This window comes from Calcarisporiella thermophila, assembly GCF_041956535.1.
Source record: "Calcarisporiella thermophila strain CBS 279.70 unplaced genomic scaffold VTP21scaffold_45, whole genome shotgun sequence".
Taxonomy (NCBI): domain Eukaryota; kingdom Fungi; phylum Calcarisporiellomycota; class Calcarisporiellomycetes; order Calcarisporiellales; family Calcarisporiellaceae; genus Calcarisporiella; species Calcarisporiella thermophila.
Genome location: NW_027192235.1, coordinates 41,075 through 68,406, shown reverse-complemented (window position 1 = coordinate 68,406; position 27,332 = coordinate 41,075). Strand labels below are relative to the sequence as shown.

The 27,332-nt window shown below is 36.7% G+C and overlaps 8 protein-coding genes across 8 annotated transcripts; 4 read left to right on the top strand and 4 right to left on the bottom strand.

Annotated features, from left to right (window-relative positions):
• Positions 1-1,229: 1,229 nt before the first annotated feature.
• VTP21DRAFT_9022 (uncharacterized protein) lies at positions 1,230-1,460 on the bottom strand (the record flags this gene model as incomplete). Its single annotated transcript, XM_069399936.1, has 1 exon — positions 1,230-1,460. The coding sequence occupies one exon, from the start codon at positions 1,458-1,460 to the stop codon at positions 1,230-1,232; it is 231 nt and encodes a 76-aa protein (XP_069245605.1).
• A 3,137-nt stretch (positions 1,461-4,597) lies between these two features.
• Positions 4,598-5,776, top strand: VTP21DRAFT_9021 (uncharacterized protein; the record flags this gene model as incomplete). The annotated part of the gene is made up of 2 exons (XM_069399935.1): positions 4,598-4,749; positions 4,822-5,776. 2 exons carry the CDS (start codon positions 4,598-4,600, stop codon positions 5,774-5,776), a joined length of 1,107 nt encoding a protein of 368 aa, XP_069245604.1.
• Positions 5,777-6,209: 433 nt separating this feature from the next.
• On the bottom strand, positions 6,210-7,099 carry VTP21DRAFT_9020 (uncharacterized protein; the record flags this gene model as incomplete). The annotated part of the gene is made up of 2 exons (XM_069399934.1): positions 6,210-6,236; positions 6,317-7,099. The coding sequence occupies 2 exons, from the start codon at positions 7,097-7,099 to the stop codon at positions 6,210-6,212; spliced, it is 810 nt and encodes a 269-aa protein (XP_069245603.1).
• A 413-nt stretch (positions 7,100-7,512) lies between these two features.
• Positions 7,513-9,306, top strand: VTP21DRAFT_9019 (uncharacterized protein; the record flags this gene model as incomplete). Its single annotated transcript, XM_069399932.1, has 2 exons — positions 7,513-7,731; positions 7,798-9,306. The coding sequence occupies 2 exons, from the start codon at positions 7,513-7,515 to the stop codon at positions 9,304-9,306; spliced, it is 1,728 nt and encodes a 575-aa protein (XP_069245602.1).
• Positions 9,307-10,189: 883 nt separating this feature from the next.
• VTP21DRAFT_9018 (uncharacterized protein) lies at positions 10,190-10,495 on the bottom strand (the record flags this gene model as incomplete). The annotated part of the gene is made up of 1 exon (XM_069399931.1): positions 10,190-10,495. One exon carries the CDS (start codon positions 10,493-10,495, stop codon positions 10,190-10,192), a length of 306 nt encoding a protein of 101 aa, XP_069245601.1.
• A 7,827-nt stretch (positions 10,496-18,322) lies between these two features.
• VTP21DRAFT_9017 (uncharacterized protein) lies at positions 18,323-19,252 on the top strand (the record flags this gene model as incomplete). Its single annotated transcript, XM_069399930.1, has 1 exon — positions 18,323-19,252. One exon carries the CDS (start codon positions 18,323-18,325, stop codon positions 19,250-19,252), a length of 930 nt encoding a protein of 309 aa, XP_069245600.1.
• A 1,237-nt stretch (positions 19,253-20,489) lies between these two features.
• Positions 20,490-22,448, top strand: VTP21DRAFT_9016 (uncharacterized protein; the record flags this gene model as incomplete). Its single annotated transcript, XM_069399929.1, has 2 exons — positions 20,490-20,809; positions 20,936-22,448. 2 exons carry the CDS (start codon positions 20,490-20,492, stop codon positions 22,446-22,448), a joined length of 1,833 nt encoding a protein of 610 aa, XP_069245599.1.
• Positions 22,449-23,305: 857 nt separating this feature from the next.
• Positions 23,306-26,180, bottom strand: VTP21DRAFT_9015 (uncharacterized protein; the record flags this gene model as incomplete). The annotated part of the gene is made up of 7 exons (XM_069399928.1): positions 23,306-23,670; positions 23,745-23,884; positions 23,948-24,077; positions 24,133-24,420; positions 25,331-25,703; positions 25,777-25,838; positions 25,907-26,180. The coding sequence occupies 7 exons, from the start codon at positions 26,178-26,180 to the stop codon at positions 23,306-23,308; spliced, it is 1,632 nt and encodes a 543-aa protein (XP_069245598.1).
• Positions 26,181-27,332: the final 1,152 nt, after the last annotated feature.

Here is a 27,332-nt window from a genome sequence, read left to right as displayed (position 1 = left end):
AATAATCGCTATTTTTTTTTTTGTATTTACACAATAGTTTTCTCTTCCTTAAATCATACTAGAATGAAAGGCTTTAAAGCATCCATAATCCCTATTTATTTTGTTGGTTGCCTATGTCAAGCTTTTTCTCTGCAAAGCTCATCAATACTTAAGCAGAATGAAATCTCAAAAAGATGTGCTGAGAATAATGCTAGTCCCTTCACACCAACGCCCACAAAGCCCCAGCTTCTAGGAAAAATATTTACTTTAACATCTACCATTAGCACGTCACTAAGGACTCCATGCGATTGCGTTCCGCCAGCTCCAAGAGTGATGATTATCAACAATACAATTATCTTCACTGAAAGCTTGAGCACAGCAACTCTCACAAAAACCTCTACTCTCGGAGTTCCATTAGAGGATTATAGTTGTGAGTTGTGCGGTTTATTACCAGCTGAAGTTGAGATAGTGACAGTGACTCCCTGACCCATTACACTTTGACGTCCACTTTTGGCGTACCGCTTGGCACACAGTATGAAATTCCTTATGATGCATACATAACTACAGTGGTCGTTAGAAACTGTGATACAAGAATCATATAGCAGTCTGTACTTGTTACAAAAATATTTCTACTTTTGGACTCCTCTATAATAATCATCTCTCACATCGAAAGCTGATCGATCATCGGATTTTTAACTATTCCTCCAGATTTGGAAATCCGTTAAATTGGTTATAAAAAACTTACATTGTTAAGTCATCAAAAATCACTTTAAAATAACGCGGATTTTTTTCCTTTGGCAACTCTTTATCAGCAGTTTCAGCCTAACGCATTAGGTATTGGTATTCAAATAGGTGTTAAGTGAACCATAATACCTAAAATTTCTTTAACATACAGTAGTTGTACAGTATATTTTGCCACTAGTAATTATACATAAACAATGAATTCCAAGAAAAAAATCCGAGCTATAGCCAGGGTTTCGTTAAAGGATCGTGAAATAGTATAGTAATTAATAATCCATATATTTTCTTATGTCCTTGTGAGGCCCTAGTTAACACCCGGATTCTCGCTATAATTAATTATTTTATGTTTAAAAACTCAAAATAAATCTTCGTTATTGTAAAAGTGCTTTTAAGACTTTGCATAAAGCTAAAGGGATTTATTAGACTCTTCAGATAAATAAAGAATTAACTCATTTGCCATTCCAGATACATTCAATGTCTATGTATTCGTCCTCATTTAGGTGAATTGCTCAGCACGATTTCCAGGTGTGGCTTTTGCACCCCGACATGTTATTACAGTGAACATCGGTCTCTGCACTTCCTACAACAGAGCAACCCTTGTAACCATTGCGCCTGAGTGCGGATGCGAAGTTATATGCGAAGTTGTGTCCTCCTTTACATGCGTAATCACAATATCCGTATCCCTCACCAGAGGTATACCAGCATAATGTTTCACATGCTTGTGTTACTGCAACAAGCATAAGCAGAGCGACAAAAAATAACTTCATTTTGCTGAAAGATGGTAATAGAAAAATTTTTGGATGAGGGAAGAGAAGAGGTAAGAACGCCTCCTTTTATAATTATTTCCACAAAATGGGATCCATCAAATTACTAGCAGATTGATATAATCTCGAAACTCTGAGTATCTTGCAAAAGACTCAGTTTCCATCCTAATTCGTTGGTTTGTTACCAGACCATTTGTCGTTACTTTAATTGGTTGGCCCGATTTAAGCTTAACATGAGTCACCATCATGAATCTTAATCCATTATCCCAGCTTCATTATATGTCTTGGCACTCCGGATGAATCAAATCGTGATATAACTATCTCAGACTACCTTGAAACTCCAAGTATCTAGCAAAAAACTCAGTTTTCATCCTAATTAGTTGGTTTGTTACATAACTGTTTATCGTAATTTTTTTGGTTGACTCAATTTAAGCATCCCTGTAAGAAGTCCACGTTTGGAAAATGCTTGGATCGATGTAATGATAAAATGCTTAAAATAGACAGTGAAAATGAAAACTTCCCTATATCGCAAAACTACTTATTTGGAAGAAAATTGTAACTCCAATATAAAATGCTTTAATTAATGATGGCTAAATTATAAATTTTATTGCTTGTTGAATTATTAATTAGAATTTTTTTTAATTTTATCATTAAATATTACAGGATACTTTTTATTCTCTTGTATCCCCATATAATTCGCTCGACACTTTCCTCGTCGCTACCCATAATTTCTTCGATATCGCTCTCTTCCGCGCTTCTTTTATTGCCAATTGCTTCTGTCAGTATAGCAGGTCCATTTGACACATCATCGTTTTCACTTGTATTCGTTGAATTGGTTTCCGCTAACCCATTTTGTGCCGTCCTAGGACGTAAAGAATATCCTTTCTTACATGTATCTAATATAATTAAATTAAGGAGTTAATTGGAGAAACATTGAACTTAGTACGGTATGTTAAGTAGAGTTTACAGACAAAAAATTATCCTTTTTCCTCTAAATCACCTTTTGGTTCTACTCTACTGAATAGATTCGCTGGCATCGTGTCTACCTTTCTTTTAACTAACTCCATTGAGGGCAAATTCTCGTCATTACAATCATACACTTTTGGCTTGGTGCAACTCTCCTTCAACTTTTCTGATTTATATGACCCTAGAGTAAGTGCCAAGGACTATATTATATTATCTACATTCTCCATTTGTAAATAGAAAAGCAATCAGTACACTTTACGTTTACCCTGGAAAATTTGCTTAATCCATTCATAGATTGCCCAATCCGAACGAGTGTCTGGAAACTCGTGCATCATGGGCTCTCGCCATGGAAGTCGATAACCCAAAAATGGTCTTGATCCGGCGTGAAATAGTTGCCGGTCTGGCTAGACGGCTAGCTTTTTGAGTTCGAGATGGTATATTTTGACTATTAACTTCCATAACTACCTCCATTCTAACAGCACCAATTGGCGATACACAGTGATGATAGCCCTACCCTTGCTTTAAATAATCTACTACATGGATTCATATATAATTACTTAGGAAATATTAAGTATCAAATTCCCAATAATAGACGGTATATTAAGAGGAAAATTCATGATGACGTTTCACTATGTAATCAAGAAGAGCTTATTCGGATTATTATGTTTAAAATTAAGCAAAATTCTGCATTTTAACTAGCTACTAATAATCATTAGCCAATCACAATGCGCTATTTTGCTTATTTATGATCAAAAATTGCGGCAGCGTGAACACCCCCTTTACTATTCCAATAAAATTGGCAACGTAAGAAAAATTTTTTTTTTCAAAATTCTCTGCAGAGAGGGTGGCTTATTACTCTTCTTGATTTCATAGTGAAACGTCATCATAAATTTTCCTCTTATTATACCGTCCATCATTGGGAATTTGATACTTAAAATTTCATGTTTATAATATAACCTACGATATAAAAGCTATTTTACAAGTCCATATAGATAGTCAAGTGCAACCTACACAGTTGTGTTTGTTACCTGTAACCAACCTCATTTAGTTTGCTCTGATGACATGAAAGGGATAAAGTGAAAAATAAAAATTTCTTTAACAATTTCCAAGGCGAGTTTATTCTCTTAAACCTAGGCATTGCATATTTGTTTTTAATAGTCAGTTTGTTTTGATTTATACTATAATCGTTTTACAAAATCTGTAAGTTTGAGTTCTTCTTCATTTAATAATCAGTAGTTATTTGTTCCTCTGACCCTTGCTTTTATTTTTCTTTATTATTATAGCTTTTTTACCATAGAGACCCAGAAGTCAAAGTAATACTCTTATTACTTATTATTCAATGAAACTGTATCAATATAAGGCTTGTTCTTTTTAACTGTTATCAAATGGGTAAAATATATAAATATAATACAAACCAAGACACTCAAGGTTGTGTGGAGTGATATCACTTCACAAATTATCACACATAACACCAACTATAACATACTATTTCGTAATCAAATGATATTAATTAAAACTTAGTCTGTCTAAGTTACAATTTATTAATCACTTAAAAAATTCATTAAATGAAATTCAATAAGGGCATTCGACCTTGTAAGATACGCGTCAGTTCCAATTGTTAGACTTGACAGATAGAAGGATAAAGACAGTAGAATTTTTTATCTCTAAAAGGGCCATTGGTTACACTAGATTAGAATACAAGAATGATTATATAATAAAGAGCACCACTAAAGGAAGATGAAATGAAGCACTAATTAAATGAATTACCCCTAAGGAATTCAAGAGGGAAAAAGTAGGATCTTTGGTGGATGTCCAAGTGCCTAAATGGTTAAAAATTTCGGATAAGAGCCACCGCTGGGTGGTCAAGTGGAAATTTCTACGGTGCTGCACAGTACTGCCAATTGGTTAGGTTTTTGAAGGTATATCACAAAAAAGGGGCTATATTATATGTGGCGCATTTAGATATCCCTCGGTGGTTCAAGGTAGAGAAATATGTTCAACGGGTAAAGGAATAGCGTACTTATTACAAATAAACCAATCAAAATTACACTATTTTAGTGATGGTTTGTATATATATGGGCCATGCAGCTAGGGATACATTTTAAACTTCCCGCCCTTTCCAAAATATTTGTTACGCGGTATTGAAAATGCGTTTTATCCTTGCCTTATTTTTGATACTTCCATTCGCATACGCACAGCAACTTCTTTCCAATGCATCCAGAAATATTTCGAGTAAAGGGTCTCCTAAATTAAATCAACCACAGCTCAATACTACCAAGATTAATATCAGTCAAACAAAGTAGGATCCTCTTTTACCTCAATTGCTGAAGCTAGTATGGATAGAAATTTTACAAATATTTATTTGAAATAGTGAGAATGCGATAAAATCAACTGAACAGGAGCCTACCTTAACGGAAATAACAGGCCCAATAGTCGCTCCGGAAGAAATTCCAGAAATAGAAACAGAACTAGGCTTAAACGATACGCGACAGGGTCGAGGCAGAGTAATTGGTGGTAGTACGTTCCCAGAACCGAACTGTAAAAATTTATTAAATGCTGATGGCAGCTTCAATATTCCGAGCTTCAACATCGACCAAAATTACGGAGAAAAACTAAGATGTTTTGCAATTTTATCATACTGCGTGGACGCACAAATGCCTAAATTATTCGAGCAGTTGAATACTTCAGGAGGATTCTTTAGACCCTATGTCAAAGCAAATTCAAAAGCGTTTATGGCCAAAGCTAAAGACAGTATAATAATTTCGTTTGCGGGCACCGATGATCTGCAAGATGTTCTAGACGACGTGCGTCTGGGACATTATTTTTCTAAGGTCAATGGTGTTCGAATAGCGAAAGGATTCTACGACTATGTGGACAGAATATACGTGGATATGACCCAAAATTTAACGAATTTAGTTCAACGTGGTAAACCGACTAGAATTATACTTACTGGACACAGCCTGGGTGGAGCTGCAGCACAAATAGCGGCCTATAGAATTAGTTTCGATCCACGGATAAATAGTATATCGCTAGAAATACCCACTTTTGGCCAACCTGCCGCAGGAAACGCACAATTTGCACAGCGTATAGAGGAAATAACCAACGGAAAACACGTGAGATTTGTAAATAGCCAGGATCCAATATCATCAAGTTTTATAAATGAGAGGCAAATATTCCGCTGTGAAGACACTCCTGAGAAATGCACTTGGGTACACACCAACAAATTCTTTCGAGCTGATGATGGCACTGAGAGCTACGGCGTCAATCGAATCAAACCCCATAGTGTATTTTTCAAAACTCAAAATCCAGAGTGTAGCTCATTCTAAGTATCTAAATATATTAACTTGTTCACAATTAATCATTATATACATTAGCAGTATTAAATATATTTAGATTTGAAATAAAAGTGTATGTTTAAGGAGAGTAAACTTGGAAAGTATTATTACAGAAAAACATGATTTTGTAGAAACAAAATTGTAAGATTTCTCGAGTTCTGGAGAGTTCGGAGTTCCAAATACTCCAATTCAAGAGGTTCAAGATTGATAAAAGCGCGTTCCAGAAGTTTCATGACAACTAATTATTTTTATATTCAACCCAAATATTCCTTCAGAATCGACTCCAGTACACAAAACATTTACACCTAACCTACTTATTGATCACAAATTTATCATTGGTGTATTAATGCTTCACTTAGATACTCCCAAAATTCTATTTAAACTCACTCCCTTTTGTTTATTTTCCCTCACCTCTTTCTGAATTCTATTCTACCTTGAATTGAATTCTATTCTATAAGGATAAGAATTCGAAAGTCTAACAGTCTCAAAAACGGTTACAGTTAACGTCCTCGGTGCGGATGTCATACTTACTGCAGAAATCGTGACAAATTTCTTTGGGCAGCCCCGCAGCAGGTGATTCGGATCGCCGCATATATAGCATCTTTTCGGTTCCTCCGCAGATTTGGGTTCCTTCTCTGACTTCTCGTTCTTGTCCCTTTTGCAATTTTTACCTTGGCGACGAAAACGTCCTTTTCTTTTAAAGTGACTTTCGTTCAACGGCTGCTTGGGGTTCGTCTCAGACGTGGAAGCTCGCTTCATTATTGATCTAGTAGTCTCCTCGAAGGTACGATACAAATCCTCGGCCTGGTGTACCTCTTCTATTGCGTCAGCCAGGGTAGCCAGGTTACCCCAGGTTATATGCTGCGCTAGTGACTTTCTGACTGCTAATCTCAGTATAGCAATCTGGTCTTCCTCCTTGATGATAACTCTCTCTTTACGCAGTAGCCGCACCAGTTGAGCGCATACAACCGCTACATGCTCTCCATCCCGCTGTTTCAAGTTGATGAGCTTCTGGAAATAAGCGCATATATGCCCATTTCGTACGTATTGCTTTTCAAACGCACTCTTCAACTCTACCCAACTTGCTATTGTCTCATTCGGAAGGTCGTTGAACCAATCCTTGGCATCATGCGACAATTTTTGAGCAAGGGCGCGGGTCCTTAACCGGTCTGACCAGTTTTGTACTCTTGCAGTGAATTCCAGCTGCTCGAGCCATTCATCCGCGTTATTCTGCGTTGCTCCCATGAATGAAGGAATATCTTGGAGGTCGAAAGTTGCTGCAGGCACATAGGCGGTATCTGTCTTGGGGAGCATCTTAGGATTCGATGCGAGTTCACCACCAAATGTTATGGATAGTTTGAGATAGGAGAGTAAGAGAAAACTCCGCTTACTTTATTCCAATGTCCAAAAGCCAAAATATATATGCATATAATGATGATATCACAAAATAGTCACAAGTATAAGACGAGCTGAAACTACGAAACGTAACACAGGCTTATTAAAGCTTGCGCCTCATTATCTTCAGAAATCAATCTCTAGAAAAATTTTAATTACTCGATTTACTTGTTTGTACATATGATAAAAAAGCTTCTAAAAGGAAAGTGGTGTAATGTGAAATGAGAGAGATGTAATGTTGCAATACATCTTCACCATCTTTCACGTTTATATTTATATTTATATTTATATATTTCATTTTATTCCACAATCGAGAATATTCAAACTTTAACATGAGTAAACAACGTGTATTCGGAGAGAACCTAGAATTGATTAATCGACTACAAGAGGATAATGGGCGCAAAGGGAACGAAATGAATGCTTCGGTTGATATAGTAAAATTTGGGACTAAAGATCTTAATAGTTCATGTACAAATGATTCGAAGATAACCAAACTATTTGGAGTGGATCTGAATCTGAGCAATGAGAACAGTGGTTTTCAAGATGATAAGGTAATGACAGTAGATAGTGCCAATGAACGAGCAGGGGAAGCTAAATTGAGTGGTGTTGCATCTTAGAAAAGACTGACCAATGAGCATGTGATGGCAACTTTGACACACTTCGACCCTACTTTTAGACGGTTTCATCAGCAGGAACTTTTTGGATTAAACTCATCGGCCTGTCGAATTGCGTCCTGCCCGATGCCCAATGCGAATGCTGGTGCGAACGGACAAAAGGTGACAGAACCCACAGCACCCCCTGAAAGCATGACCCAATGTAGGGTCGAATATGTTTGTGATGGAAGAGTAACCTGGGCACAGTATGATGTAATCGGAGTAAGTGAGGAGTTGCGGTTGAAACACAATCTACGCGGAGGAGACCCGATGTGCGTGGGTTGCATCCTTTCTCGTCGCCGCTGTGCTGGGCGACAAACAACTCCAAAGACGCTAGCTAGAATAATGTACGTGCAGAGATTATTTGGAGAGCCACTAGCTCGGCAATGTGCCAGCACCATATTAGAGCCCTGTACAACTAGTGCCACATTGTATCAAGTGATTTTATCACTTCTGGCTGTTCCAGTGAGGAGCGTGTATGGACCTCGGGCCAGAATTGATTGGGGCGAGAGTTTGACGGCTGATAGCTGGTCGATGTGGTGCGAGATGGTAGTCAGTCCAGAACAACGACACCGGGTTGATGCCATTAGTTGTTTTACAGCTGGGATTGGTATGTTGGATAAGGCTTTCGACGCAGATGGCGATGGCAATTGTGACGTGGAACTCGCGCACTTTCTAGTGAATACAGGCAGGGAGAACTTTTCGATCGAAGTAGTGAATGAGCTATCATGTGATAATGAGGTCCGAAGACTGGTCCATGAGGCAGAGCATTTAAAATGCGATGGCGCAGTGACGACTGATTTTAAAGTCGTTGATGTTGGCAGGGAACCCGGTCTTACCGAACAGCTACGGCTGGCCGAGGAGGACGAAGCAGTATGGCAGGGAGTCTCGGCACGCGTGAGAATGTGGTGTTACTTGTGCACACGTGAAGCATATATGGCAACATGTACAGCAGGCTTCAGACAGGTGAATGATCACCAAGAACACACCTGCCTACCACGCACGGCATTCACTCTGGCTGCTTCGCTACTGCACCAATGGGTGGACGCAATTGACGATTGCATAACTGGTTCGTTTAATGTATTCAAGTACTCCACTCAGGACGATGTTGACGGACTGCAAGCACTGACAAGCAAAGTAATAGCGACCGCAACCTTTCCATGCAAGCACTGCGGTACGTTTTGGCCCAATGCATGGGCAGCAACTTGGTTATGGTTGGCATGCTCTCCCCGACACTGCACAAGGGGTTTCATATGGTCAGCACCAACCGATTATTCAGGCATGGAGGTGATCATTGATGCAATTAGAAGCGGAGCAGTCACGACGTGGGTTGAGTTACTCGGGTATTGGGACCAAGCTTGGCACGATACCGAGATGTGGCATGACGTGCTTAGAGTATATGATTCTAAAAGAGTCGAGGCTGACTTGAAAAGACTGTTTGCAATCGTCCGAAACGCTTTAAACCAGCAATGATGTATAGTGTACGGCGTCTGAAATTGCAGTTACAGCATGGTCAATTGACCATATCCCCCTGTAGCAGTACAACTCATCTGCATCTTTCTCGTGAAAATGAGCTAAAGTTCTTTTTGTTAGCTTCTCGATAAAAGTCATAAGAAAATTGCAAAGAACCTCAGCCACATCATTAGGTTACACAATAAAATTATTTCAGAGAGATGAAAACTGAACTTGTAGGTGAAAGAAAACTGATCATTTCTGAATAGAGAAAAATCACACGACTTCCTTCTGGTCCAAGGAATAACGACAAGGCCTGCAAAAAATATATCCTTAAAAAGCTAATAAGGTAAAATGTTGATAAGAAAGAAATTATTACAGTAGTAAATAGATTATATTGGGCTTTACACAAATTGCTGGCATGATTATTGTATTTGCAATAGCTATATTGTACAATATTTGTACTGTATTATAGATATATTCAACAGAAGGAAGGCATGTGAAGTGTTCGTTGTAAACAATTTAATTCTACTACTCCCTTTTGAGTCCATTCGACACATCTGTCCAGTACCGTCACTTCAACAATCTGCCTTGGACCGCAAGTGAAGAAGCTCCTTAAAACATACATATCATTGCCATAATTGCCTGCCAGCGCATAGATGCTAACACAAGAGTTCTAGGTGTAGACCATTACTCCAGTTTAAGCTTAACTATTTAGCGCTATATTGTACTATGAAAGAAGATGTATAGAAGTTTATAAATATGACCTATTGTGAAGTGCAATTCGATATCTTTTTTTAGCTAAATTTGGATCAACTCGACCCTCCGAATCCTTCAGAGCTTTCACTGTGGTCGGACGACACGTGTCGCCCACAGTGAAAGCCTATTGGATGGATATTTCAGGCTAGTGCGACCAGCATCTAGAATTGACCATCGGGGGTTGGCTTTGGACGTTTGCAGACTGTCCCGCACGCAGCGTGATCTGCCCACCAGTTTTGAAGTAAAATCTACACTCGCCATTACCAGGCGGTGGCACAGAAATTCTGCATAGATTGGTGTGTAACCAACCGCCGTTGAGGGGCTTCGACTCCCCTTCCCCATATGACAGCCGAGTTCTTTCCCCTGAACTGCCGTAGAAGTCAACCACAGTGGCGGACATTGCTAGCCGTAGCACGAACGCTACAAGTAGAAGCGCGAGAACAGAATTCATTTGTGGCTACCAAAACATCTACCATGGAAGTTAAAACTTTTCGGGTTTCGCGCCAGCCTCAATTTTATAAAGCGTAGAAATGCGCTCTAGTGTACCCAAAGAGGTGTGTTGTAATAGTTTAGCGACTATTAGGAATATGTTTCCTTAGAGAAATTAAGAGGAGGCCGAGAAGTGGTAGAGCTGAGATCGAGTTTTAAATTGAGGTGGACTCCTAAGAACAACTTTAAGACAAGGTTCTATAAGCATGCAAACAACGAGTATATAAAAAAAAGAGGTATTAGATAAGCACAGGATCGGACTTGGTCGCTCTACTTGTGGACGCTTCTAAAGAGGAATTAGAGTTGTGGGTCAAATGAAAAATAAACTTGCTTGTTCTTCAGAAAGCTTAGACCAAAGCATCGTCTGAATTGACTCCAATTACCGTAATTGTCGAGGGGACTAGCATAAATCAGCGATTTTGCGCAACGGATCAATTCTGTGACAATTTACCCTAGGAGTGGCTACGCTTTGAATTTTAAGCAGAGACACCGGAACTGGATGGATAAGAGAAGCAGAGCTCGAAATAGTGTAAGAAATGTAAATGATATGAATATTTAAGTAGCTATATATGATTACGATCTTTGGAACTGCATATACACTATCCTCCTGAATTGTGCCGATTTTTTTCTCATATTTTCAACCTATACCGTAATTTAGTCTATTAATATGGTATTTCAATATATATTTTATTTCAATATTTTGTATAACCAAATTTATCTTTTAGCACATCCTCTTTACTCTCTTCTATATTCTCTATTATCTTGATGTACAATGCTGATACTACTCTCTAGTGTTCTTTCCGTAATATTTTGTCACCTCTGTGAAGTACTATGGTATTATTGGACCAGGAAGGAAGGAGCCGCGTGATATTTCTCTATTCAGACCAAAAATTTTCTTACACCGATTACTCAAATTTGCCTCATTACAGTGTAACTTAGGTTTTAGATTTGACCAGGGTTCTTAAGCAGCTCCCAAAAAAAGACTTTTTACTTCACAACCCACTCGTGATCCAATTTAGAACCAAGAGGATTATGTCGCTCCTACCCATTCTTCCTACCACTTCATTTCTAACTGTGAAAATACTTGACAAATCCACTCTTTCCCAACCTTCCCTCACTTTGACTTCTGAACGATTGTCTGACTCTCAACTTTATCTGCAGTTTTGGAAATCTCCTAAATTGCTTGAAAATAGTTTTTATTTTCCATTGAAAAATCCTAAAAAATCACCTCATATTTAACCGGTTCATTTTAACATTTGCGACCCCATTACGCTATTTTATTTTGACTTAGTAACAACTGGGCATCGATATAGCAAATTGGCCATAATATCTGCAAACTGTAGTCTGTTTCTTAAAATGATCCGTTCATTCTTAGAAAAGTTGAATTGTCACAGTTACATCTCTAGGTTTGATAGTGACTATTCGGGTTGTGGCAGTGGTATTTGTGTTTAAGTATAAATAAAATTTTTGCGTGATATCGAAATAAATTACAGCGAAATAAACACTTGTTTTCTAACATTGTCAATATTGTAGCTAGCTCTAGGAGGATTTATGGTTAATATTATTCAATAAATCTTTGTATTGTATACATCTCCTTAATTCTTCCAATTTCGAAAGTGCGTAAAGCACGTAATGAAGTAGGCGAAATATTATACTTACAGATGAAAGGGAAATCGTAAGTTTAAGTTAGAATAGATGAGGCGCGAATTTCCATTCTAAGTAATACACGTTTAGCCCTCTAGAATTAATTTGAACTCTCTACAAAGTTCATGTAGTATTCCTAAGATATTCGTACAAATATAATGGACATTATCATTGTACTGTGAGTTCGATGAAATAGTAGCAGTATACAAAGTTCAGGCTTCGAAAGTCACCTGAGTTCTACTACCATAAGCTCGAAATCTTTTCATGTTAACATCGTTATACTGCAATTAAGACAAAATTTAAAATAAAATGGTCAAAAAAAAACATCCTCATTAGCTTACTTAGACTTCATTGACTATACTGAATTCGGTTTTTTCCTGGTTGTATCTAATCATAATGGCAAACCATTTAAGCTATAATATCGACTTTTACATTACGATACATAGTAACTCGAATATGGAATTGGGTTAAAGGCAGGATGATTCATACAAGATTTGTACAAAAGACCTCAATAATTTTAATTATGCTTATTTTTTGCTTTGTAATTATATAGCTTAGTTGTGTTAACTGGCTTAGTTACGTTATTTGGTTTAATAGTGTCTTTTGGCTTCGCTGATTCATTAACCTTGGACCATTTTCATTTTTGCCGCCATTCCTATCCTATTTAAGAGCATGGTCAGCAATGAGAAAATTCATTGTAATCGTATATTCCGCCGGTTTCTCGCCTTCCATATTTTTTCTCTGCTGCCTGTTGACTTTTTTACTTCCGCACAGTCCAACATTTGCCATGAAGAACCAGTTTATTATCCTGGCGGTGCTATTGTTTTCGTTATTTGTAATTGCCGAAGCTTCGAAATGCACGGATGGCTGTAAGAAGAGGTATAGAAACTGCCTAAAAAATTGCTGCTCTGAATGCTCTTCTTGCCATGGAGAATGCGATCGTGTCTACTCGGGCTGCCTTAGGTTCTGTAATGTATAAAAATACTTTGAAAAGTGTTGAATTTATTATATCCTTTCATGCTGAGTTGAAACTTTTTGTTAACATGCGTGTGTTGAGTTACAATATTATATTTGTTTGAAGCGTTCATTGTTGGCAGGAAAATATGAATGATTTTCAACTGTTAACTTCCGTTAACAATCATAATACCAAGACCAACTTTCGATAAAAATCCCTCCATTTTAAATGTTAATATTATGCAAGTCGATAGTAATATCTCTAGAGTTTGCGAAAGTTACTGCAGGTTGTTTGAATACGGAGAAAAAATATACGACCTCGATAAATAAGAACAAGGTTTAATATAAACCTAGATTGAAAAATTGAATAATAAAAATACTAATACCTCATTGAAAAAAAAAATCCAATTCTAGTAATATTATCTTTCGTCATAATTAATGTACTGCATATTCTCATTAATGGTTATATTCTCACACTGCGATCGTCATTCACAGTCGCTCCAATAATAATCCTCAATTGAGAAAACGGAAAGATAATAAGGGCCTATTTAAAGAAAATTGAATTGTCACGTTTTAGTATATTCTCTAAATTAATAGTTTTACACCCTGAATTTAATTGGCACTGCAGTAGAAAGGATATATTTGAAGGTGGGCTTTCTTTCATTTAAATGTAAGTAAGCTAATCGTATGATACAAGTTTCCATCACATCATGCAATCTTATATTTGAATTCACTCGAGTATATTCTAATTATTTTGAAATTCTATTTAACACTACTGAGAGATGATAACATTGCAAAATCTCTGTGAGCCATTTATATCTGGAACTTTCCCGAATACGGAGGTTGATGGTAAAGTATTATTGTCTGTCGATTTGATTTACCGTATATTCTAATAAAATTAACTTGTAGAGAAAATAAGTCAAATATTCAATAGTGGGTGAATTCGCAGAGAAAGGTGAGTAATTAAGCTTAGAAAATAAGAGTTTTCTATCATTTCGTTTAAAAATGTAGAATTAAACTGACAAGCTCAGCAAAATTATTAAGATATAGACATAAAATTTAAAAATCTATCGAAACAGATGATGTTCTTTCTTTATTCAACTTCCCTTTAGCATCATTTCTTCTGTCAATTCCTATGGATATATAGCGTCTAGAATAATATCCACTTTAAAATATGTAATCTTAATGAACAGAGAAAAGTTATACCCAAAACTAGTGTCTACAGAATGTCTTGCAAATAATGCCTTAAAACAATTGAAATTATTATTAGTAGATATGAATTAATAACTTCATATATTTCACATACGATGCCACAGTGATTGAATTTGTTTTGTAGGAAAACTACTGGGTCTTTCTTTATTTAAACTCACTTTTCTGTGAAAATTTCAATAGGGTAAAAATTATTTCCTGATTTCAGTAGTTTCGGAAAAGTTTTCGTGTATTAAATGAGTGGTCCATCTCAGTAGATATGGATCGGCGACAGACTATTACACCTAGTGCTGTAGGCGAAATTTCGTACTTAATCAGAGCACGATAAGGTATTACAACAACCAAACTACTGTAAACTAATAATCCTCACAACTAGTATCTCATGTAGAAGTAGAAAAAAATATCCATTTTGACGATAACGTTTGCGCTGGTAGTATAAAATATAAAGCCAGCGCAAAAGTTATTCTAACAATATACAAATAAAGGGAGGAGATATAGTTAGTTTACGAAGTTACAACTTTCCTTAACAAAGTATACGCCGTTGAATGAATGAAACTATTTACAAATTTACTCTAAGTTACTATTAATTCGGGAATGATTAACATTATTTTAATACTAATTACTATATTGTATATCTCATTTGGTTACACAGATATACTGTATTAGTCTTTAACCTAAGTTTTAACCGTTATTATAGTCGAGGAATAAGCACTTACGCGGCTAGTGTTGTAACTTGTATATCAAGTAGAACTAGGGATGATATCAATCCAACTTTGTGGTCAAGCATCATTTTACACTTAAAATTTATTTATATAGATATATCGCATCAATAGATGATAATAAAAATATAACAATATATATTACTGAAAATTATAATAATAATATAACATTATACTTGAAAATACTCGCAATTGGCCTAATTCAATTTTTTTAATTGTAATCACATGTGCCGCACGATAAGGAAGCACTTGAAGGACAAGTGCCATAGCACCCTACATTGTCGTCATCATAGCAAAGTCCGTTACAGTTTTTTGTGTAGTACCAACCACAAGGGCAATAATAATAGCACCTTGTGAGATACCAATATGACCCACAAGACCCTTTTCTGTAACTTGAAATAAGCCTAGTACGTCCGTCTATAAAAGTTCCATTTTTAGCGGTCGTTACAGCCATTTCATCTCCAGGGACGGGGCTGCTGAGAGCTCTGGTAATTATAACAGCCCCTATAAGGAATTTTGTTATGGCGATTTTTAGCATAGTTGATATTTATCGATCTATGAAAGACAAATAAAACAAAAATAAAATTCTGTAATAGTAGATTGAATTATAGAATTATTGTATCTAAATATCGCTGATAAACTCGTTGCAAGAGTACGAATTAATATAGTGAAATAACGTAATGAATAAAAACGATTGCTAATAGAATCGTGGTAATGAAAACTGGGAGATACCCGATTATATAGGTTAGCACATACAGCCACAAAATGGCTTGTGTAAATGCAGTGAACAAAATAGCGCGAAACTTTAGGCACATCAACCAGTTTCATCCTTACATTCTGAACGAATTGAATGAATAAAACCCTTTAATGGTCAAATGACCTCAAGCATTTGATGCCACAAATTTTAATTGACAAAGTAAGTAAAGGATACGATGGAATGAGAGGCGATGCCCAATAAACAGAGCGGACTTGTGGAAATTACAAGTTCTGGCGGTGTTGCTTTATTTGGACATTTAAATTATAATTTCCAGAGCCAAGTGATTTATAAATCTCCAACTTGTTTATTATTTTACTTATTGGAGAACCTATCAAAGCAGAGACCGTATAGTAAATAAGTAAGATATATTATAAGTACATATTGTAACGTAAAATTACGCGATGACGTAGAAAATGTCAAATTCCTAACTGCTCAGCCTCAAACTTTTCACGTCCCAATTAGACTTTATGCATATTAAATCAAGCAATATCAGTTGGCTGTGCTTTTATCAGCCAGCCTCACTTAGAGTATACCATAGCTGAAATAGTATGAAATGTGATCAACGACGCCCTTTTCAGCACTGAAATTGGACCAATAATGGATTCGTCGCATAGTTGCATTGCTCACAGTTCGAGGTGAAGAGATCAATATCATAGCGGTATCCATCACGTTCATCTTAAGGCAAGTGTCGCAGCTTTGGCTTTTTGACTCCAAGAAAAGGAAAAGTTTTTCAGGACACTGGTTGGATCCACATGGTTAGACTGGATGTACAAATTGTAACCCGTATCGAGTGTTTTGCGCATATTGAATGGATGAGTCGATGCTTATTCTATTAATATTAGCTAGTAAGTATGTACAAACCATTTGTCACAATTAAGTCTTCCAACTGTACTGAATACGAAAGGCCAGTAATTATTGTATATAAAATGTGAAAATAATAAACGGTTACTTAGGTTACTAAGGTTTACACCCAGTTATAATTTAATCATCTAAATTACAAGAATAGTTTAGTTTTTCATCCTCAATTTTGAGGATAATAAAGTTGTAATAAAAGTTTTGTTTTACACTAAAAAGCGGAGACTCTGGGTGAAATTGAAAGTACGACTGTCATAAGAGTGACCACATAATTGTTGGGATAACCAGATATCTTGGGTGAAAACAGCTCTTTGTCATAAAACACAAACCGTGGGTTATCTTTGTCATTAATAGCTATTAATGCATTTTTCTTATCTCTATCGAGTAGAAGGAAGAGTGTGTTTACTGTAATAAACAAATTCTTGTGCAATTATTAAGCATTCGAAAGTCCAATGATTGATCCAAAAACGAATTATAGAGATGCTTTTCACTAATAAGTGAGTGCAACCCAATGCAAACTGCCTATTAAAACTTGAGCATGCTTTCAACTTAGACCTTTTCTATTGAGCGAACAAAGAGAGATTAATTACGGAATAATATAATTCAAGCTAATTCATATTAATCAAATACAGTGCTATATCATTTCTATATCATTTGCAAAGTATAGCTATAGTAATTAATATTTGAATGCTAACCTTTTGGGATTCAGCTGAGAGCTTTTGTGGCTGAACAGAGTCTGAACTGAAAGTCTAGGTTGACAAGAGGTAACCCTCTGACCATGCAGGTCAAGCAATCGTTATTCTTTGATTATGAAATTTATTACATTATCTGGCAAATATATGAAGCGAATTCTTTTGGAACAGGTATAAATTGGTTTGATTTTGGCAAAGTTGGGTTTCAGTTACAGTTTTAAAAGAGTTTACTCCGATTATTAGCATATACCTGGAGTTATGATGAAAAAATAGTTATTCTGTTTAAATAGTAAATGAAGGTTCAAAACAAGTATTTGACACTAAATGCACTATTTACTTAATATTGTGATAAAAATTAATATAAAAGTTAAACTAAGTGTAATGAAAAAGGTAACCCTTTGCTGCAATTTTGTTATATTCAAGTTAAAATATCCATTTGCTAGAGAGATTTATTGCTATGAGGTGACGCAAGTGGTAAATGCTGATGCCTCAAACATCATTAAGTGTACCTACGTCTGATAAAAGTTCTCCAACGTTTCAGTCTTCGTTAGTGAATGTTCATTTGTTGCAGAATCAAATTTTCATCTTGGGATTTTACTTATATGTCTATATTATGATCGAAAACCTGAATAATTACAATTTGCCTACTCTCAAAAATAAAAACCGAATACAAATTCCATAGTTGGAAATAATCCTATTTGGGATAATGCGGCTTGTTATTAGAAGTATGCCATGCTTTAGAACTATATGGAAAATAAGCCCTACACAATTGTATTATTATATAATTTACATATGTCCTTAACTTAAACAAAGTTGGATATATCTGCAATTGGAAAGTTTTCGCCTAGGTTTTAGGCCTTATCCCTGCCTATGTACTTTAGCTGGCTTATAAAAACCCTTAGAGCCGTTTGAACAAAATAATCATCTTGAACTCTATTATCAACCTCTTAAGTCTCAATATGCCTATGACAAAGGAACAAGCCAGTGCCGCCCTTAAAGGTGTTGCTGAGGCCTTTGCTCACCCAATCCGCTCACCCTTGATCCACAAACCCGAAGAGTATGGACTCGAATACGAGGAGATTTTCTTTCCCTCCCTTGACGGTACCCCTCTTGAGGGCTGGTTCTTTCCCTGCAAGGGTTCAAATCTTCTCATTATTTGCAACCACGTTCTTTGGATGAATCGTTCCGGATTCCCCGGCAACTTAGAGCCATGGAAATCAATTGGTAGTGCTGGTGGCAATGACTTTGAGGTCAACTTCATGCCCGACTACAAGAATCTCCACAATGCTGGATACAATGTCCTGTGCTATGATCTTCGTAACCACGGACACTCTGGAGCTGCCAATGGTGGTATTACCGGAAATGGATATTACGAGAGCCGAGATGTCGCTGCCTCACTGAAGTACGTCAAGAGCCGCCCGGACCTTAAGAACATGAAGATCGGCCTCTACAGCCGATGCATTGGTGCTAACTCCACCATGATTGCTGCCGCCAAGTATCCTGAGTACTTTAAGGATGTTTTGTGCCAGGTCTCTCCTCAGCCCGTCTCTATGCGACCATTCTTTAAACAGATTTGCAAAATTTTGGGTGTTCCCGATATGTTCGACGAAGTATGTGAGGATACTCGCTTGATCAACAGTTTCAGAGTTGATGAGATGTCCCCGATTCCATATGCCAAAGCAATCAAATGGCCTACCTTCATCATCCAAGTTCATGATGACATTATGACCGAGCCTAGTGATATCGAGGCCATTTTTGCCAATATTGACTGCAAAGACAAAAAACTCTTCTGGATCGAAGGAACCACCCGCCGCTTCGATGGTTACAATTACTTCCCCAATAATCCCGAGCAATTAATTGACTGGTTCGATAGGCACATGAAACACTAAATGAGTCTATACAAGGTTGACATATTTCATGTAATGATTAAATAATAAACGAAATTACAGACTCTATTTCTTATGAAATCTCTGCACTTTCAAACTATTAACCGCTATACAGCTAATTTCTAATGAACTACTATAATTTGGATGGATACTGGTTTTATCAGAGGGGAAGGCACTGAATTGTGTCGAAAAATTGTGTGAAATCATTTACTTTAAACGATAGCGCAAATTAAAACGAGGTATTAAGACATGAGCTCATCTCCAATTCACAAATTGTAATATTCGTCCCTTGCTATGATCCATCATTTATCTTTAGGCTTCACCTTGTCGGAAAACATCGTTAGCAAGAGTAATTCCACAAAAATCTAGCTTCATAGTTATCGAAGTAGTTTGATCCCCAACTCTTTCTAAATTTAAAGCTATTTACAAAATGACTAGCAAAAATCGCCATTTTTCCGCAATTTTAAAGCTTTATCTTTAAAAATGCCAAGTATAAAAACGGTTATGTGAGCTACAGCTATCTGTATATATTCCGATTGAACCAGCTGAGCTTATGTAAAACTAACTCTACCTCTCATAAGAATACCTAATACGTCGCCAGAATTGATCACAATTAACAGAGTTTAACCCACTCCTTAGAAATCACTAGGGATCATTACTAGTATAATTAATGCGAACAAGCCATCATCGTGAGAATTTTTATCTAATTGAATATCTGAGCAATGAGTCGATTCTGACTGGAGATGAAAATTTCTCTCAAGGCCCATTAACCCTAATTGGATACTCGAAAAAAGACTAGTGACATATAGTATCATATGTATTGATCATTATATAAGTAATACGCAAAACTTATTTCGTCATCTCTTGCTTGATATGCTAACTTGCAACTTCATCACAAATGTGCATCGAACTTGACATACATGTGAACTAAACTCTTTTCGAATGACTTGCTAACAGGTTTGAGTTTCAGTAGTCACAATGAAATTTCTACTTTCATTTTGGCCTGGGCGCTAATACATTACGAATTCGGTTGCATGTAACCCAAAACGATGCGTACGATTATTAGTCTCCTGTGACTGCTCGATTATCTTCGTCCAATGTGAGCTTTCCTTTTCCCAAAATAATGCTGCGGAAAAGCATTTATACAAACAGTATTAAGATAAGATCATATCGCTCTCTCTTTTGTTCTCTAAGTTTCCTAACTTCTCTCCCTTCTCCAACTAAATCAGTATAGTACTAAATGCCGATCTCTGCATCTAAACAAAAGCGGCTCGCCGAGCGTGCTGCAAAGGCTCAGGCTAAAGGGTCTAAATCAACAACGCCAACCTCCACTAATGGTACAAATACGCCAAAGTCGAGTCTTTCAACATCGACTTCGGCAGACGATCTCACACTTGATGGTCTTAACCTCAAAGAGAAAAACAATATTAACCGTACTGCTACCGGCGTCCTGGGCATGCAGGAGAAGTCCCGTGATCTCAAAATTGAAAGTTTTTCACTTGATTATCACGGTCGTGTATTGATCGAAAATGCAACTATTGAACTTAATTTTGGAAGAAGGTAATTATTTTTTCTTGATTTCCACATGGATGAAATTGATGTCCCGTTTTAAATGTTTACTCCAAGTTTCATTGAACAAAACCGACAATGTAATGATTAATCTGTTCTTATGTATTGCTAATATAGGTATGGTCTGATCGGTGCTAATGGTTCTGGAAAATCTACCTTCTTGGCATCTCTAGCAGCCCGTGATATTGCTATCCCCGATCATTTTGATATATTTTTGCTCAATCAGGAAGCCGAGCCTGAAGACGTAGACGCTATACAAGCTGTTATAGGGGCAGCACAGAAAGAAGTTGAGCGCCTTGAGAAACAAAGTGAGGATATTTTAAGTGAGCCTGATGGTGCTGACAATCCGCTATTGGAGGATATCTATGAGCGCATAGAAGACTTGGACCCTACTACATTCGAGACAAGAGCATGTACTCTTCTAAATGGTCTCGGCTTCACACCAGAACTAATGAAAAAAAAGACCAAAGATATGTCTGGTGGCTGGCGTATGCGCGTTGCACTCGCCCGTGCTCTCTTCATCAGGCCTACGCTCCTACTTCTTGATGAACCAACGAACCATCTTGATCTAGAGGCTTGTGTGTGGCTCGAAGAATATCTCAGGAATTACGACCGCATTCTGGTCATAGTGTCCCACTCGCAAGATTTTCTTAATGGAGTCTGCACAAATATCATGCATCTGAACCACCAACGAAAACTTGTCTACTACGGTGGCAACTACGACACCTTCGTGCGCACAAAGGCTGAACTTGAAACCAACCAGATGAAAGCTTACCACAAACAGCAGGACGAGATTGCCCATATTAAAAAATTCATTGCATCTGCTGGTACCTATGCTAATCTTGTTCGCCAGGCTAAATCCAAGCAGAAAATCATTGACAAAATGGAGGCCGATGGGCTTATCCAGAAGGTTGTCGATCCTCCTGTTGTTAAGATTCGCTTCACTGATGTTCCCAAGCTCCCCCCACCCGTTCTTTCGTTCGACCAAATGTGCTTTTCTTACTCAGGCGATATGAACAAACTTCTCTACAAGAATATCGACCTAGGTGTAGACATGGACTCTCGTATTGCTCTAGTAGGGCCCAACGGTGCTGGCAAGTCAACCCTCCTTAAACTCATGAGCGGAGAACTTGAGCCCACTTCGGGTCGTATCACACGTCACCAGGCTCTCAAGCTTGGCAAATACTCACAGCATTCAGCCGATCAGCTCATACCCGAAATTAGCCCTATCGAGTACATGCAACGTACTTTCCCAGACGTTAAGGAAGGAATAGATTTCTGGCGCCGGAAGGTTGGACGTTTCGGTCTTACTGGTGAACATCAGACCGGACCTATCTCGCAGCTCTCGGACGGTCTCAAGTCACGGCTAGTTTTTGCCGAGCTTGCTTTCCGCGCCCCTGGCATCATTCTATTAGACGAACCGACCAATCACTTAGACATGGAAAGCATCGATTCTCTTGCTGAAGGCATCCGAAAGTTCACTGGTGGCGTTGTGGTTGTCAGTCACGATTTTCGACTAATTTCACAAGTCGCCGATGAAATCTGGATGTGTGAGGGCGGCAAAATCACACCTTGGCAAGGCACGATAGAGGAATACAAGTTGCATCTGAAGAAAGGCATGAAGTTTTAGACTGGATTGAGAGTTAGAAATAATATAGAAATTCTCTCGTTACATTCTTGATCTTTCTTGTTATTTACAACGCATCAGATCAGTGTCACAAGAATGTAGAAAGTCTTTTTAACTTTTTTAGCTGTATTTTTTTTATTTACCTGCTTTTTCTAGATTCTTCCTGACATTGTTATCGCATCGCTGGCATTATGAATTGATATTTATATGATCTATTAATTTCTATTTATATGGTCAGAAGATTTTGAAAAGAAAATTGATATTTTTAGATAGCTGAATTACATTGCTATAGAAATTATGAATGTGAAGCGGATATCCATTTTACTTCCGCTTATTGGCAAAGCTTTGCATAAATCAGCCACCACCCTTATTGCCACTATTCAGTGAGAGGTCTAATGATAAGGCTACTACCTCTAGATATATAGGATTAACCTGGGTAAATTATTAGGTTAAAGTTATTTTGGGTCTACATCTGCTTTTACCCAACTCATCGACATCTACCAATAATGATATTGCTTTATATTTTAAGGTGATTATTTGTACTTTTAGTTAAATATATAAATTTGGCTTTCTTATATATTCAAAAATCTCGAGGTACGGTAAAAATTCAATAAAGTATTAAATGTATTAAAAAGAAGTTTTCGCCACATCGAACCATCTAGGAATGCATGAGAGTGGGTGTGAAGCTAAAAAAAGTTAAAAATTAGATGATCACAATAAATGCGCTTATACAATGATTTTTTTACCCATGGTACTGAATGGATGACAAGTGCATTTTAGGAGAAGACTTCGTTTTAGGGGACAATATCTAGTGGCAGTATAAATGTAAAGCATTCCTAAATTGACAAAGGCAAAAATACTTACTGTAAAGACTTATGCCTGAACCCTATATCTTTAAAGAAATGAATTTGATCCAATCTCAACAACAGCGAAGCCGCAATGGTGTGCACCATCGAGTCGCTCCATCGCTCATAAAAGAAGCCGCCAGCTTTGTCCAGATGACGGAAGAAATTCTCATAGGCACTGTTTCGCCATAGGCTCATATCAACAATTTCAAAATTCGAAAAGAAGGTACAGTTGTTAAAATTGTGACCGTAATCATAGCTGATAAACTCAATAGAGTTGTTAAAAGGAATATTGTATCGATTTGCATCGATGTATTGACGAGTTCTTTCCCATAATGTTTTGAAAGTGTCCTCTTTTTCACTCATAGTTATGGTGAAGCCTATAAGTAATGTGATATAGAGAATAGGATAAATACTCTTCTAATACAAAACCACTTAAGAGCTATGTATTTACCGTATTTTTTGTCATTTTTTAACATGAAAACGAATGGATCGTATTCCAAATCACAGTAGAATTCCACCTCCGGCTCAATTCGCCAATAATAGTCATAGTTTTGTAATAGAGGGTGACGATATAAAAAACCAGCAAGATATCTAATAAAGTCGCAACCGTTTATGATTAAAGAGAATTTAGAGTTTTGAAAGAAAAAAAATTACCTAAGCACTTGCTGATAAGTTAAATCGTTGCCTTGAAATATATTCTTTTCTTTCATCTCTTCTCTTGCTTTTGCTGCCTTCCACTTATCAATCCATGGAGGGACATGCCAGTGTTCCTGTGGTACCAAACCTACTTAAACATTAGAGAATAATGTATCAACATCGAATAATACATTTATTCTTACCATAATACACGGGAGCCCTTGTCATCGCCCTTGTCATCTCCTTAAACTCTTCACTAAACTCTACATCATTCAGAAATATCCACGGATAACCGTATCTCCGATTGAATCTATCCTCCATTTTTTGCATCGATTGCCTCACTCCATGAATGTCTGAATTGCGAGCGAGGACGACAAACGCCGCTCGAGCGCGCCCTGTCATATTGTAATATTCTTCTTTTGATAGGATATTATTGTTTGGTGGTGCTCTACTCTTTGAAGAAGAAAGAATATAGTAGACGGTAATCAGAGCTAATAGGCAAAGAAGTTTTCTAAAGTTAAATCGCCTTTTCATCATTTATTGCAATAGAGCTAGTTATGAAAAACAAAATGCAATGGAAAATCAAAATTTTCTCAATTCCAAAAAATGATGAATTCAATTTTTATTCCAGGGCAAAATTCCATGTTTCCAGGGGGCAGTTTTTTTTAATATCCACCCTAAATTCACTGATACTTTTAATAAATATTAATTTATTAAGTACAAATTGGGTATTAATTATCTTGCGAACTAGGGGTTAGACGGACAATCTTTGAACTATAAAATAAGGATAATTAGTAAATTGTCTCTTCTTGCAATAATGAAAGTCGTGGATAGAATATTTGCTACTTCTGTATAATGCTTTACAGTCGACGAATCGAAATCGAAAATTGTCCTACAAGAAATTATTGGAAATTACAGTATGTGCTCTATCCAGTGCGAATATCTGTGCTTCCATGATTTCTTAAATATATATTGGACTAAAACGAGTTTTATTTGGCTTGGTCACTCTGGTAAAGTTAACACGATTGAATAATTGTGAACTAACAATACCATGTTATTGGTAATTTAGCTTAGAATTTAAATGAATTTTGATTAGCGACCCGCAGTTCACCATGAGTTAGGATTGCATTAATGAAACAGCTTGATCAAAATATTTTAGCACGATTTTAATGTAATATAGTATAGATAAAAAGACGACCTTCGAAGTAGAAAATATAAAATGATGGAAAACAATAATCGAAAATAGGGTTTTTGCCCCTAAGCAATATTGACTCCTTTATCTTTGAGCCAGTTGACATACCAGCCAACGCGAGTAAAGAAATCGACCTTGATTCCATCTTAATTACAATTCAACAGATTTAATACTGGCGGACATAATGTAAAAAAGCAAAAAATACTTACCAGCACATCCTTTGCCATTGCTCCCGCGAGACCAGATTCCAACCAACAATTTCTTTCCTGCCTTAATAGTATAGAGCGGGCCCCCATGATCTCCATAGCACACTGATTTACCTTTGGTGGGCGCAGTACATATTTCAGGACCGTCAAGGCCACTAAAAAAAGGTTCTTCTTTTTTGCATAGTTCAACTGTCCCCACTTTAAGAGCTACTTTTTGGAGTTGATCTGGAGTATCAGGAGAATTCGGAGAGGTAATGCCCCACCCAGCAGCTGTCAATGTCATGTTTGCTTTTGGTGCTTCTTGATCAATCTTGACAGGCCTAACTTTCGATCTGAACCTTAGAGGGTTTTTCAGAAATATAATACCAATATCGTTCTAATTACGAAGTGAAATAAAAATAGGCTTAGTAAAGGAAGTGTTGAAGAATGTTGCCAATCTAATCACTTACAAAGACTATTCCACCAAATCCTTCGTGAACTACAATTTCCTTGGGTTCAGCCTTCAAGGCCTCTTCGTTGATTAAATAAATCAAAATTAATAACTGATATTTGCCTGGATCCATAGCCAAATGATTTTACTTGAAATTTTCACGTCGCCATAAGTGACCGTTATATTCTTAGCTAGCACTAAGCAGTGTGCCGCAGTGATCACTGCTCGATCGGTAAGTATAGCCCCAGAACATTTGAGGGTACGAGATTCATCGGAGACACCTGTAACTTGCACTGCAAAAGGAAGTTCTTCATTTTTAACTGGAATACCGCCGATGATGAGTGGATTGACGTCGTCAAGAACTTGCGAGTGCACTACCGTTGCTACGAGAAAAAATACTACGAAAATGATGATGTATCGCATTGACACTTAACTGGTTTTAAATGTATACGGATAGATTAGATTGAGGAAAATTTTCTGCTTTTATAATTTGCTTGTTGGACCAAATGCTTGAGATTTTCAAGTAGAGAATTAACTTGAATTTAAATAAACAGGAGTGATATACTGTATTTAGTATGGAGAGCTTCAGTTCTTTGTCATAAATAATCTTTTTATTAAAATTTTAGATTCCGTAATTGAGTAAACATTCAACCACATTTTAGAAATATTTTACTCGATAACCTTTTGTTTTTTAATCCATACTACTCGTAGGAATCTACTTTAAAAAAATCTCGATGAGCCCAATTCTATTTAAATTTTACTTCAGACTATACTATATATTATAATAATTGGAAATTTTTCATGCTTTTATACTTTGTTAGTATCCAACTATCTTTAGGGAACACGTTAAGTATCATATAGAACTTTAATAGGTTAGATCTAATGGACATTGCCGAATTTATTATTCTTCTAGATTCTCACAAGCATTATTTATACTTGATTGGTCTCATTCAACGTAAAAAATTCTTCAACGCATGTAGGACAAATTTGTCTACCTCTCGATATTACCATATGAAAATTTCTATTTGTTGATTATTAAATAAGCCAAATCTTCCTGGTTATCCCCATCTTTTTGATAATGTTATGATATCAGTGGATTAGCCAATTCATCAACTAATTTTACAATGTGCTTTAAGATTCGAGAGTTACACTATTTCCTCACGAAATTGCTATTGAAAATATGCTACATAATTAGTTTAAATCTCTGGTTTGGTATCAAAGTTTATTGTGAAGGTGTGATTAGTATGACCAAATACAAAGTAACAATTGTATTAATTATACTACTTTGAATTGGAAAAAATATTCCGGTTGGTTTAAATGGCATAATTCTCTTTTGGGACATATCAGTCTAATCAGTCTAATCTTGAGTAATATTTTAATACAATTGGATGATGACGAGTCTCAAGAGGATATAATAATCTATCCTAGATTTCGAGTCCAAGCTGTAATTTCATGAGGAGGTATGGAAATTGAATTATTTATGGTAGCACTCAAACCCTCGTTCAAGTATTCTTAATGTAAGAGCATTGCTTTCAAATAATGCTATTTAAATAAAATTTGCATTGCTCAATACAA